Source organism: Physeter macrocephalus, chromosome 16 (assembly GCF_002837175.3).
Source record: "Physeter macrocephalus isolate SW-GA chromosome 16, ASM283717v5, whole genome shotgun sequence".
Taxonomy (NCBI): Eukaryota; Metazoa; Chordata; class Mammalia; order Artiodactyla; family Physeteridae; genus Physeter; species Physeter macrocephalus.
Window position 1 is genome coordinate 84,063,441 of NC_041229.1, and position 14,545 is coordinate 84,077,985.

The following is a 14,545-nucleotide window of genomic DNA, read 5'->3' on the forward strand; positions in this document are numbered from 1 at the left end:
GCACTATTAGATTCGGGCTTAATTTGTAAAAGTCCCCCAGAGTTGAGAGCAATCAATCCTAATTCCTGGATTTAAAGTACCTAGGGCTTCCCTGGTGGCGCAGTGGTTGAGAGTCCGCCTGCCGATGCAGGGGACACGGGTTCGTGCCCCGGTCTGGGAAGATCCCACATGCCGCGGAGCGGCTGGGCCCGTGAGCCATGGCCGCTGAGCCTGCGCGTCCGGAGCTGTGCTCCGCAACGGGAGAGACCACAACAGTGAGAGGCCCGCATACCGCAAAAAAATAAATAAATAAATAATAATAATAAAATAAAGTACCTATACCTTCTAACCCACTTTGACCCAGTAAGTGACTGTTAATATGTCTGGTCTCCTCTGGCCAATAGAGCTGATTTTATTGCCTAATATGTTTTCCTGGCTTTTAACAGAAAAATATTGTAAAAGATTTTTAAGACTTATGAGTTAGGGATGAAATAATTATGTACAATGGAATTTGAATCCAGCATCTTGGATATTCTGCAATTCATATTTAAATACACATTGGCAACAAAGCAACTAATATCACTTCCATAATAACAGAATATATAACTATCATTATTGAAGAATCATCCTATTGACCTCTTTGTACATGTGGAACTGACAAGTACCAATATAGTCCTTTAGTTTGGCTTCTTAAGAATTTTCTCCTGGGAAACCATTGTGGTCCAGATAGAAATTTAAGGACAATCATATTTAGAAGAAAATCTTTACAGGGCGTAATTTATAACTGAATGCATTTCCTCCACATGTCCTATTGGCTTAATGTGTAATTCAGTCAAGAAACAGGAAGGGTACATGTAAAGATATTTTGGAAATGTGATCTACTCTTCATAGCCATAAATATGGGCCATTTCTTTGCCTTAGCATGCAATTATTATACCATTCCCATCATTTTATTGGAAAGGTTCTTAAGCTTTGCTCCATGTAAAATTAGGTAAGTAAAAGGCAATTTTAAACCAACTATGCCTCTGATGCTTTAAAGCAAGAGGTTAGCAAACTATGGCCTGTGGGCCAAATCCAGCCCCGCAGTTTTTTAAAATAAACATTTATTGGAACACAGCAAGACTTTTTTAGTTTATGTATTGCCTGTGGCAGCTTTCACACTATACCACTAAGTTAAGATCTTATGGCATAAAGGCCAAAAATATTTACTGTCTGGTCATTTACTGAGAAAGTTTGCTATAAAGAAGAACCCCTACTTGAGAAGGCTACATACTTTAAAGAATATTTATTGAGGGAATTGTCAATTAGGGGATATGATTTATAGACTTAAAATTAAGCTCTATTTGAGTAATAAAGAATTCACATGATCATTTGATGTGTAGTTTGCACTTTTAGAATTAATGCAGGTGTCTCTTTGAGAAAATACCTAGATTTCTTAAAAGGATAAAATTGGAAGGCAGCTTAATGTGCTTCAAAGCCAGCTTCTTATTGTGTGCACATATTTTCCCACCTAGCCGCTCTGTAATCATGTGGAACCCACTTTCTTAGGGGCAACCCATTTCAATCTCTGCCAACGACAGTTGCTAGAAAATTCTTTCAGACGCTAAAACAATGTCCCACCCATTAGTACTAATTCTGCTTTCTGAAGCCACACATAAATTGCTATTTTGTATATACTATCATTCGATTCATAATAAACATCTAGTATGTGAGAAACAGTTCTAATTTATGTGTATATCTTCTTAGTTTTCCTTAGATTTTTATTTCTTTTTTAAAACATCCATTAAATTAACCATTTTGTGGTATTTATTGTATATTTAACTTAGAGTCTTAAACATGAAGCCCATATAATTTTTACAACATCCTTTAGAGGAACTTTTTTAAACAAAAATAAAGCATTAATTAGAAACATTAAAGTAGTGGTCCTGAATTCTGAAGTAAAAAGGGTAAATTACAGGTTCATACAATTTTAATATTAAAATTTGATGTTTACATCAAATATTTAATTTGATGTTTTACATCAAATAAATATTTAATTTAATTTGATGTTTTAGCATGTTTGAATTCACAAATGGGCTTCAGGTGATTAAAAGTGATTAAATCAAAATTGAATGTAATCTTTCAACTTTATTATTATAATCTATTTAAGATTAATTTACTGCACAGTAAGTTAATCAAAATGTATCATTAAACTTTTGATGGCTGAATAATAAGAGGCATATAGATATATTTCTAACAAGTATTAATTTTATCAGCGGAAGTATACCCCCCAACAATTAGCTGCTCATTATCCACACTACCTAGTATATGTATAATTGATAGTCAAATTAAAACAGTAAGTTTAAGTAAGTGGACACTATGGATCAAGAAGTTTTGCTTATTTTTTTTTTTTAAACTAGGAATTTCTTAGGCAAGGAAATAAGGTTAAAATGTAAATATATTATTAAAAGTAATTTGGGGACTGGGAAGATTATTATGAAGTCGTAAGAGACTTGAGTTGGACTCTTTCAGCATTTAATTAGGAAATTTAAACATGTAAGGACAGTTTACTCAAAATTGCTTTTATTTAAGCTCATGCATATTATTATTTTTTAAATAATTATATAAAGATTAGTGTCCTTGGCATTTAAAAACTGTTTTAAAATTAGATAAAACAAAACTCTTTTTCAAAGGTGTTTATGATATAGAATAGAAAAGAAGATTGCATGAAACCACACAGAAAGGACTCAACTACGTGTTTTCAGCCTAATAAAAATGTTGTAAAAATACTTGTAAGCTTGAAAATCACACTAGCTATTCTTGTTTCAAATTCTGTTTAATATATTGTTCTGTATGATTTTATAATAAACAGATTACTCCTTGAACAGGAATTAAGAATAAAGCTGCCAGGAAGGGGTTTTGTTGTCAGAGTAGTTCCCGCCTCATGTTTTGTAAGAGATTTCATGGTCCCATTGTAAAGAGTAGATGATTTAAAACGTGTTCCCAAGATAAACTTTCCCATTGTCATTAATGAGGATGGATAATACTGAGTGACAAGTGCATTAGGAATGACACAGAAAGAGCTGTTAGATTTGTCAGAGCATATCACTTCAGGCAGTGACACTTGAGGACATTCTTTTTGTGGATATTTGGTTGGGGGGGTGAGCGGGGAGGTCTGATTTAAAGATACCAAGGTTTGTGTTTACTAACAGAATAATGCATTTTACAATTTGTAAATATATATTTTCCAGTGTTTAGAAAAATATTTGGAAGTTTCTTTAGTTAAGCTCGTCCACATTTTAAGTTTATGCTGATTTTTTCCTAAGAAAGTTATCAAACTATAACATTTAAATATTAAAATATTTCCACAAAACTAATTTTTCTTTTTTAAAAAGTCTTTTTTTCTGGAATATCCAACTGAAGGAAAGATATTAAAAAATAACATACATTTAAAAAAATATTTTGCTTGCTTATTCTTATAAGAGGGGACTATTCTGCATCACCTTGAGAGTAAAGATTTTGAAATAAGATGACACATGTAATTTATATTGTCTTTATAAAAATATTTTACTTTAGAGAAATGCATTAAATAGTGATCAATGAACAATTAATAATATATGACCATTCTGGTATTTAAAGTATTTCCAAACTGTAGTATGCCTCTCAGTTTCGATTTTGAACATGCAATTGGTCACTTTTTCGCCTTGATTCATCTTTCATGCTGCCAACCAAATTTTGCCTTTGTATACCTTTTTGACACTAATAATGACTGAGTCTCTGTTCATTTGGGTTCAAGATTTCCCAAGCGGCGGTTTGGAGCTAGGATAAACTATCTATCATGATTGCATACCACTAATCTGTCTCAACCAAACCATCCTATGACTGAAATTATATTTGACAGTTCACCTCTTCTTGATGAGCCTGAGGTGAACATAGCTACAGACCATCCCTGGGAGGACATGGCAACTACTCCATATGTTAGGGAGGGTCCTTTTATTTGTGAAACAAGACTTAAACTATGCCTGTTACACAAGAGAGATTTTTTTTTCTCTCTCTCTCTCTCTCCCTCTCTTTGTCTCTGTCTCTGTCTCTCTCTCTTTCTAATTTTCATTAGGAGTTCTTTTAACTACAAAACTTTTTTACTCAAAAATGTTTGGTAAACATTTTCTACCGTTACAAGTACTACCTATTGGTTAGTTTTGCTGTGTGTTAGAAACCATAAAGTCATTTTTTAAAATATTTATGCTTTCTATAATGTTCTCTTACATATACCACCGTTGTCAAATACCAAAGATTTAGTTTTAGTATTTTCACCCTTACCTAAATGTATGAGTTCTTGAAACATCTCAGTAAATTTTTATATTACAGAATATTTCTAAAAGATTTTAATTCTCTCATTTTAACATAAAAATATTTTTCAAATTCTTTATTTTTAAGATTAAAAATAGATCTAAAGAGAACAATAAATTGAACGCTGTCAAAGGAAGTATTATTATAATTTTTTGATAAAGATTCTTATGTAGGCTTAATCATCATTTTTTACCATTGCTATGTAGAGTCTAGAGAAAAATGGCTACCTAAGAAAATAAACTTAATTACTGCATTATGTCCTTTTTGTAAAAATATCTTTCTTTTGGAATCAGAAATTATCAAACATTTTAAGATGATGGACAAGGAGATGTTAAAGACTTACTGTTAATACCCTGGAAAGAGAGAAATCTGCAGTAATTTTCAAGGATGTGTATGGGGGGTTTAATAGTAAGGCTACTGTTAACAACCAACATGGAGGACCAAGTGAACAACAGATTTAAATTGGAAAAGGAAAGACTGGGGTTATTTAAATGAAGCTATTTGAATATTAAGTGGATTTTCAAAGACCACACCTAGAAGTTTGCTTTTAAGTGGAGTCTATTTTAATCTGTCCTGGATTGTTGAAATGTGATTCTACCTAAAGATGTTCAGATGGCCTGAGAAGTTTTGCCCATGTGGTTCTGTAAGTTCATCAGAGCAAGCACTTAATAAGTTCATTCCTAACTGTCCTTTACTTTTAACTAAAGTTTATTATTCCCTTGGAAAGGTTCGTTTTAGTAAGGGCCATATTTTCTACAATTTTATGAAGCACCAATATAATCACTAAGCATTCTGAACAAAGCTTTTCTAAAGCACCTAATGTCAGATAATCATCAACTTTATTTTGGAAATTTCTATGAATTGATTTCCTAGTATCACAGAGATAATTGTTTGGTCAGTATAGTGAGTGGAAACACTTTTATATTTTTGGATGCCATATAAATTATTTTTAGCAAATGAGCTTAGTCTGCTTTAACTTTTGTTATTTTCTACAGTATTTTTATTTTAACTAATATAATGGTTACCAGTGAGCTACATAAGAATTCAGTAACATCACCTAAGTATCCTGAAAAAAATTTTTAGTAAACTATTTATATATTTCCACATTTTTTTATTTTAACTATATAATTTCTACCAGTGATTGCATAACATACTTCAGTGACATGTATCTGAAGAAAAGTGAGTACTGTCGAAGTAAATTAGTAAACTATTTATATATGTTCTTTATTCCAAAAGTGATTAAATGAAAAAAGTCTAACTTATACACTGACTCTAATGGTAGGCAGCCTTAATTTTGTGCTAAATTTTAACTTCGGCAGTAAAATCTGTGATCCATTTATCTTACAATAGCCAGTTACTCCTCCCATCTAATTATATGATCATTAAATATACATTTTTATTATACAATACATCTGCATATTTTTTTAAATAAAATTGCTTCCATTTTTCCCATAAGCATCTATTTTCTAATCAGAAGAGTAGATATTACATTGCTTTACAGTAAATATTCAAAAATTTTAAAATGGTAATCATTGAATAGTTATGATTTGATAAAACAATTGCTTCATTTGGAAAGTAGAACTTGTTTATTTTAAATTTAGAAAACAAGCAGATTAATATGATTTTTGTGTAATATTTAAATAATTATGCTTTTTGTTTTGGGTTTTAATACAACCGTTTTTCAGTACTTTTTAAAATATACTTATATGCCTAAGCATGAAAAATGTGACAAGAAAAGAAAGTAAAATGGTCATGCCTTTTAGTAAATAGCTTATATAAAATTATCCTGAAAAATACCTTAATACCATCACATAGGACAAAATCATTGTGCTCTTCAGACTATTTTTAGTAAAATGGCAACACTCAAGTCTCGTGTTTATATCAAGAAGGAATAATTATTTCCCACTAAAATAATTCCATCATTTTTCCTTTAGAAATTGGGATGAAATTTCCTTTTGGTGTGGGTGTGGAGGGGGCGGTGTTTGTAGGGGTGGTTAAGATGTCCTGACTTAGGATGAAACCGTTATTTCAATATCATGTGTATACTGGGTCAACTGAAGTTTGGAGGACTAATTACCTGGAAGGCAAGATCATCCATACATTTTTCTTAATTATTCAGTAAATATTTATGAAAATACTTTTAGGTGACTATTTTACCTAATTCGGTGCTTTTTATCAAAATACATCCATCATATCTGGTCTCTACCCGCCTCTCCAGGCTCATCTCTTGCCTGAGCTCCCAGTTGCAGCCTGATTCTCGCTTGCAGTCCCCACATTGGCCCATTCTGTCACTTCCAGGTCTACTGTAAATGCCAAAAATATTCTCCCCTTTCCTCCAAGTATTCTTGCCAGATTGGTCTTAAGATTCATCCTTTAATTCTTGAAGTAGATGTCACTTCTTCTAAAATGTCTTTCCTAATTCTCCAAGACCGAGTTAGTTAGCCCACCTGTTTTCCCAGAATATCTTGTAAATTATCTCTGCTGTAGCACTTATAACATTATTTTAATTTCCTGTTTCCTTGATGTCTCTCTACCATACTGTAACCTGGTGACAGAAACTGTGTCATATTCTTATTCACTAATGCACCCACAGCACCTAACACAGGATCTAAGACACAAGAGGAGTTTAGTATTTGTTGAATGAAAAAGTAATAATATGTGGAACTCTGCTAAATATCTGACTACATTGCCTTTTTTAAAAACTGTCATAGCAATACTTAACATGAGATCTATCCCTTTGCGGAGCACAGGCTCCGGACGCGCAGGCTCAGCGGCCATGGCTCACAGGCCTAACCGCTCTGCGGCATGTGGGATCTTCCCGGACCGGGGCACGAACTGACGTCCCCTGCATCGGCAGGGGGCCTCTCAACAACTGCGCCGCCAGGGAAGCCCCCTTTAATAAAATTTTAAGCGTACAGTACATTATTGTTGACTATAGGTATAATGTTGTACCCTGACTACATCTTTAACTAGCTCTCTGTGTGGGTCTGAGTTGTCTGCTCTTGGGGGAAGAGCACTAGTACTCAGTCCTCGATGCCCAAACGCAGGGCAACCATTCCGTGCCATAGTAGCCATACCAAACTGTTTAAATTTTCCCTAATTACCAAACTGTTTCTTGTTGTTAAGGTTGGACTACTCCCCTCTATCAGCCTGAAGTTAAAAAAAAAAAAAAAAAAAAAACTATAGCAGTTAACTCAATCTTGCCTTCTTGGTGAAGATTTTTCTAGCTCCTTCTCCATTCCATTCACCTTTCCCTGCCAATATTGACTTCTTTCTAAATCTTTGGCTTATGTAAGACTTACCTGTTTAATGAGAAACTATGTTGCTTGATTCGTTAAAACCCTATTAAATACATTTAATGTTATTTTTTTTAGCTAGTCTGTATTATATCTCTAACTCTTCCCTCTATAGACATGTTGTAGAGATTCAGTATGGCTACCTATCAGGATGAATAATTAAAGCCAAACCAACTGAGCATTTAAAATGTACCCTTGAAATAGAAGGGAGGTGCCAAGTTGATAACACCTTGATAACATTGGATAGTAATATCCCATGGGCTTACATATTCATTGTTCCCAGTCAATTGACATTTATATCTATTATCACTTGAGTGAAACATGATTAATTATTTTATGATAATTTGAATCACTGTTTAAAATTCAGTTTGGAAGTGTTGTGTCCTGGCCATCTTCTTTGACCATTCCTTTAGAGGATTTGGAGCCACTCTGCTATTGAAGAAGATGATTTTTCCTTCCGATTTCTTACACAATAAACCTCATTGTTTCCAAATAGGAGACTCCTTCTCCCTTTCTCTAAGAATAATAATTTTATGCTGAAGAAATCAAAGATGAGGACAAAAATGTCACATTGTGTTTCTGTCTCAATGACACTTCACAATAATACAAAGTGAAAAATTCAAGGAAAGAAAGCCTTTTGCTTTTTCCATTGGTGTCAAAAGTCATGTTTCTCGAGGTTGTCTTTTTTTTCCTCTAAAATGGGCATTAAAATAGCTATTTTTATATCATTTATAAAGTTGTAATTGTATCTTGAAATTTTATTCATAAAATATTTCCCCAAAATCACTGTTTTGCATAAGGTTACTTTCTTCCTAACCAAGAAATAGGAATTGTAGTTCCCACTTTTTAATTAACTCCTAGCTATTTTAGTTGGAGATTTATTGCCCTAATTCATATGTAATGTGTTTATCACATAGGAAACTTTTTTTTTAAATGGGTTAGTAATTTTGTATAATGCTATAATTATATTTCTCATCAGGATAATTATGTAAAAGTAAATAAAAGTAGGGCTAAGATAATACCTAATTTAGGATGCCTTTCAAATGTATAATGCTTGTAATTAAAGATTTCAAGTAGAAAGTAAAGGGCCTTGGTTTCCTTACACATCAGCCTAATTTTCAAAATAAAACCATAAAGTTAGCTGAATGGTTTCTTTGCTTACACATTTACACATTGAATCACAAACTGTCCACTTAGAAGACTTCTGTAAAAAAAAAAAAATTTGTTAATGTGTCCTTACACTACAGAACAGAACTTAAAAGATGAATTTTATAGCTCATCTAACATGCAAGGTTAAAAGCAGAAATCATTTTAACCGGTCTAGTGCCATCAGAAAGTATTTAAGATTTACATTGGGGAGTATGTAAGTATTCATTTTGTATTACTTAAACAACAGGAAGAAACATCACACACTTTCAGTCATTAAAAGTAAATATCATGGGCTTCCCCGGTGGCGCAGTGGTTAAGAATCCTCCTGCCAATGCAGGGGACATGGGTTCAAGCCCTGGTCCGGAACTACTGAAGCCCGCGAGCCTAGAGTCAGTGCTCCGCAACAAGAGAAGCCACCGCGATGAGAAGCCCGCGCACCGCAACAAAGGGTAGCCCCAGCTCACCGCAACTAGAGGAAGCCCACGCACAACAATGAAGACCCAACAGAGCCAAAAGTAAATAAATAAATTTATTTTTAAAAAGTAGATATCATGCATTTTAGATGATTTTAGAGACAATACGGTATAGATGTTATGCCTTTGTAAACAAGATATTTTCCCACTTTCCTACGTTCTTTCAGTTGGACTAAAAGGCACATAACAAAAATGTAGTCTAGCCTAGCCTAGCACCTAATAACTCCCACAGATGCATATGCATATTTAGATGCAGATAACTAAACATAGATTCCCCAAAACACAGATCCTAACAACAGCCTTTCTAATGGCACGTTGAGCTCCCTAGTGAAATGGCTGCAGCATCTCAAAACAGAAAGCAACAGCTAGACTTACTTGTGAAGTGACTGTGAAAAGCACTTTTCTTTCCTGACTGTGCTACATACAGAAATCCATGAACCTCTGAAGTAGTCACGTGATTTATGGTGTAGCTGCTGGCAGCTAAGATAGGTTATCAAACTCTAGGTCTGCTACAGTATTACCATTCTCTCACTCCTACCAAGAATTTTGTTATTTAAGCAGGGACTGGCTGTTAGCTGTGTAGTATTCATTTTTGTTTTTCTGGGGAGAGCATAGAAGGTGGGTGAAGGGGTTGAGGCAACAGGGATGAGGCTGATGACTGAAGATAGTGCACTCTGTGTCTTAGTGATTGGAAAACCTCTGGATAGCTCTGTAGGTCACTCCATGGCCTTCGCCAGCCTACTCAGCTGGACCCAGTTTTAAGTAATTAATGACGATGGAACCAACATGAGTGTACTCTGTACCCATAGCATGATTCAATAAAGGGCTTCTCTGTTGTAGCAGTTTCTAAAGGACTTTACAGTTGTTCTGTTACATTGAAGTTGTATCAGTTCTTTTTAAAAAATGCATGCCATCATTTGGGACTTTGAAGTCTTTTGTTGAAAGGGGATTTTTGTCGTAAGGCATTTGTTATAAATGGTGTTTATTCTGTTACTGTGAAAAATCTACACGTAACTCCTCAGATATGACTTTTATTGAGCATATGTGAGTTAAAAGTAATAATTCAATAAAACAGCCATCACATGAACAGTTCATTTACTATGCAGTTCTAATAACATGCTCCCAAATGGCTTTCATATGAACTGATGATATTCTGTTAAGTGTGGATGAGTAAAACCCCCAAATTAATAAAACTATCATGTTGTGACAGTAGTTTTTGATGAGATCTCACACGCCATGTTTTTGATCCATAAGCTCTAATCCCATTATCGGTCATCCATAACAAACTCTACTACTTTAATTATCAAAACTTTAAATATGAATTATTAAAAAGAAAATACCTGGAAATGTTTAGACATGCCAAATATGTTTGGAATTTCTACTATGCAATATAATATGCTAGTACTTACTTCTGGCTTCTTTTGATTACGTATCTAATGAAATGCTAATTAGATCATTGTTACACTATTTAATGGGACTGGAGAAGGATTTCTTAGAGATGCTATTATACTACAACTTATTATTTAAGATTGCCTTTGATATAAGAAATGTAGTAGATGACCATAAAAACATACCAAAGTATGATTTCTAGAGATATCCAGCATGGATGATAACCATTAGCAATCCATCAGTCTGTTTACTGCACTGGCAAAAGTAAAGTCACTGGTATTGTTTTTTTAATGTCAATAAACAATACCAGATCTGGTTAGAACCTCCTGACACTTTTATTTAATAGAACATTATTTAACCTTTTAGAACATTTTAAACATTGTAGGGCACTTTATTTAATAACAGATTCATACCAAAGTATTGAAGATATATTCTTCACTTACTAGATATGGGAAAAAATTGCCTCTGAGTTGGTGTGTTAAATTGCTTGCGTGCTCTTGACATTTTAATAGGAAAACCTTTAAGTGTGATGTTCTCAGTCACCACCGTGTCTGTAGTTGACACATTTTCTGTAATAAAAGATAAAAAATGGGGAAACATGTATTTCTATCTAATTTGAATAGAACTCTATATTATGAGTATATTTGGAAAGCTATGCCAAAACCCTTGATATGGAAAGTCATTTATTAGACTGTTAATATGAGTTACCTTTTTAGCTTGACCTACACCAACCATTTTTCTTCATTTTGCCAGTTATACATTTTAGAATTGGAAATAATTGGAGCTAAAACATTATTCCCTACAGCATTGGGGTCTTCACATAAGGCCTGTTTGAAAAACGCCAGGGCATGGTTCTTCTCTCAAACCTGAAGACACTCACAAATTAAACATGATTTATTCAGGAACAAGAATTCTGAAACAATTTAATTTTACATTTGTGAACTGAATTAACATTGTGTTTGTATTACTAAATCAAAACGGAATGTTACTTATATATATGATATCAGTAACAATGTCTTCATCAATTGAGATTTCTAGAGCCTAGTTAAAAAAAAAAAACCTGGGGGAGGAGCTTCAAGATGGCGGAAGAGTAAGACGTGGAAAGCACCTTCCTCCCCACAAATACATCAGAAATACATCTACATGTGGAACAACCCCTACAAAACACCTACTGAATGCTGGCAGAAGACCTCAGACATCCCAAAAGGCAAGAAACTCCCCACGTACCTGTATAGGGCAAAAGAAAAAAGAAAAACCAGAGACGAAAGCATAGGGACGGGACCTGCACCACTGGGAGGGAGCTATGAAGAGGAAAGGTTTCCACACACTGAAAAGGACCTTCGCGGGCGGAGACTGCAGGTGGCGGAGGGCGGAAGCTTCGGAGCCACGGAGGAGTGCGCAGCAACGGGGTGCGGAGGGCAAAGCGGAGAGATTCCCGCGCAGAGGATTGGTGCCGACCAGCACTCACCAGCCCGAGAGGCTTGTCTGCTCACCCGCCAGGGCGGGCGGGGGCTGAGAGCTGAGGCTCGGGCTTCGGAGGTCAGATCCCAGGGAGAGGACTGGGGTTGGCTGCGTGAACACAGCCAGAAGGGGTTAGTGCACCACAGCTAGCCGGGAGTGTGCCCGGGAAAAGGTCTGGACCTGCTGAAGAGACAAGAGACTTCTTCTTGCCTCTTTGTTTCCTGGTGCGCAAGGAGAGGGGATTAAGAGCGCTGCTTAAAGGAGCTCCAGAGACGGGTGCGAGCCGCGGTTATCAGCGCAGACCCCAGAGACAGGCATGAGACGCTAAGGCTGCTGCTGCCGCCACCAAGAAGCCTGTGTGCGAGCACAGGTCACTATCCACACCTCTCCTCCTGGGAGCCTGTGCAGCCCGCCACTGCCAGGGTCCCGGGATCCGGGGACAATTTCCCCAGGAGAACACACGGCGTGCCTCAGGCTGTTGCAACATCACGGTGGGCTCTGCCGCCGCAGGCTCGCCCCGCATCCATACCCCTTCCTCCCCCAAGCCTGAGTGAGCCAGAGCCCCCGAATCAGCTGCTCCTTTAACCCTGTCATGTCTGGGCGAAGAACAGACACCCTCAGGCGACCTACATGCAGAGGCAGGGCCAAAACCAAAGGTGAACCCCAGGAGCTGTGCAAACAAAGAAGAGAAAGGGAAATTTCTCCCAGCAGCCTCAGGAGCAGCGGATTAAACCTCCACAATCAACTTGATGCACTGTGCATCTGTGGAATACCTGAATAGACAACGAATCATCCCAAATTGAGGAGGTGGACTTTGGGAGCAACAATGTTTTTTTTTTCCCTTTTTCTCCTTTTATCAGTGTGTATGTGTATACTTCTGCGTGTGATTTTGTCTGTATAGCTTTGCTTTTACCATTTGTCTTAAGGTTCTGTCTGTCCATTTTTTGTTTTTTTTTTAGTATAGTTTTTAGCGCTTATTATCATTGGTGGATTTGTTTTTTGGTTTGGTCGCTCTCTTCTTTCTTTCCTTCTTTTTTTTTCTTTTTTTTTTTTAATTCGTTTTAATAATTATTTTTTATTTTAATAACTTTTTTATTTTATTTTATTTTTTCTTCTTTCTTCCTTTCTCTTTTTTCTCCCTTTTTTTTCTGAGCCATGTGGATGACAGGCTTTTTGTGCTCCAGCCAGGTGTCAGGCTGTGCCTCTGAAGTGGGAGAGCAAAGTTCAGGACATTGATCCACAAGAGACCTCCCAGCTCCACATAATATCAAATGGCGAAAATCTCCCAGAGATTTCCATTTCAACACCAAGACCCAGCACCATTCAACAACCAGCAAGCTACAGTGCTGGACACCCTGTGCCAAACAACTAGCAGGAGAGGAACACAACCCCACCCATTAGCAGAGAGGCTACCTAAAGTCATACTAAGGCCATAGACACCCCAAAACACACTACCAGCCATGGACCTGCCCACCAGAAAGACAAGATCCAGCCTCATCCACCAGAACACAGGCACTAGTCCCCTCCACCAGGAAGCTACACAACCCACTGAACCAACCTTAGCTACTGGGGACAGACACCAAAACCAATGGGAACTACGAACCTGTAGACTGCGAAAAGGAGACCCCAAACACAGTAACTTAAGCAAAATGAGAAGACAGAGAAACACACAGCAGATGAAGGAGCAAGGCAGATACCCACCATATCTAACAACTGAAGAGGAAATAGGCAGTCTACCTGAAAAAGAATTCAGAATAATGATAGTAAACATGATCCAGAATCTTGGAAATACAATGGAGAAAATAAAAGAAATGTTTAACAAGGATCTAGAAGAACTAAAGAGCAAACAAACAGTGATGAACAAACAATAAATGAAAATAAAAATTCTCTAGAAGGAATCAATAGTAGAATAACTGAGGCAGAGGGATGGATAAGTGGCCTGCAGATAAACTAGTGAAATAACTACCGCAGAGCAGAATAAAGAAAAAAGAATGAAAAGAACTGAGGACACTCTCAGAGACCTCTGGGACAACATTAAATGCACCAACATTCGAATTATAGGGGTCCCAGAAGAAGAAGAGAAAAAGAAAGAGACTGAGAAAATAGTTGAAGAGATTATAGTTGAAAACTTCCCTAATATGGGAAAGGAAATAAGTAATCAACTCCAGGAGGTGCACTAGTCCCCTCCACCAGGAAGCTACACAACCCACTGAACCAACCTTAGCTACTGGGGACAGACACCAAAACCAATGGGAACTACGAACCTGTAGACCCCATAAGGTTAACAACTGATCTTTCAGCAGAAACTCTGCAAGCCAGAAGTGAGTGTCAGGACATATTTAAAGTGATGAAGGTGAAAAACCTACAACCAAGATTGCTCTACCCAGCAAGGATCTCATTCAGATTTCATGGAGAAATTAAAACCTTTACAGACAAGTAAAAGCTAAGAGAATTCAGCACCACCACACC

The 14,545-nt window shown here is 36.3% G+C and overlaps 1 protein-coding gene across 5 annotated transcripts in view; it reads left to right on the forward strand.

Annotated features, from left to right (window-relative positions):
* ELP4 (elongator acetyltransferase complex subunit 4) overlaps nucleotides 1-14,545 on the forward strand; it is a 236,533-nt gene that overhangs the window by 109,537 nt on the left and 112,451 nt on the right. Inside the window, exon 10 of one of the 5 annotated variants that reach the window (XM_028501121.2) lies at nucleotides 13,230-13,921. The exons of 2 other annotated variants lie outside the window; for them this stretch is intronic. In XM_028501121.2, the coding sequence (XP_028356922.1) occupies nucleotides 13,230-13,241 (12 nt within the window). In that variant the 3' untranslated portion in view covers nucleotides 13,242-13,921. Of the gene's footprint in view, nucleotides 1-9,090; nucleotides 10,595-13,229; nucleotides 13,922-14,545 lie in introns of those variants that run through there. 2 more of the 5 variants (XM_007117517.3, XM_055091472.1) reach the window with 2 other exon arrangements.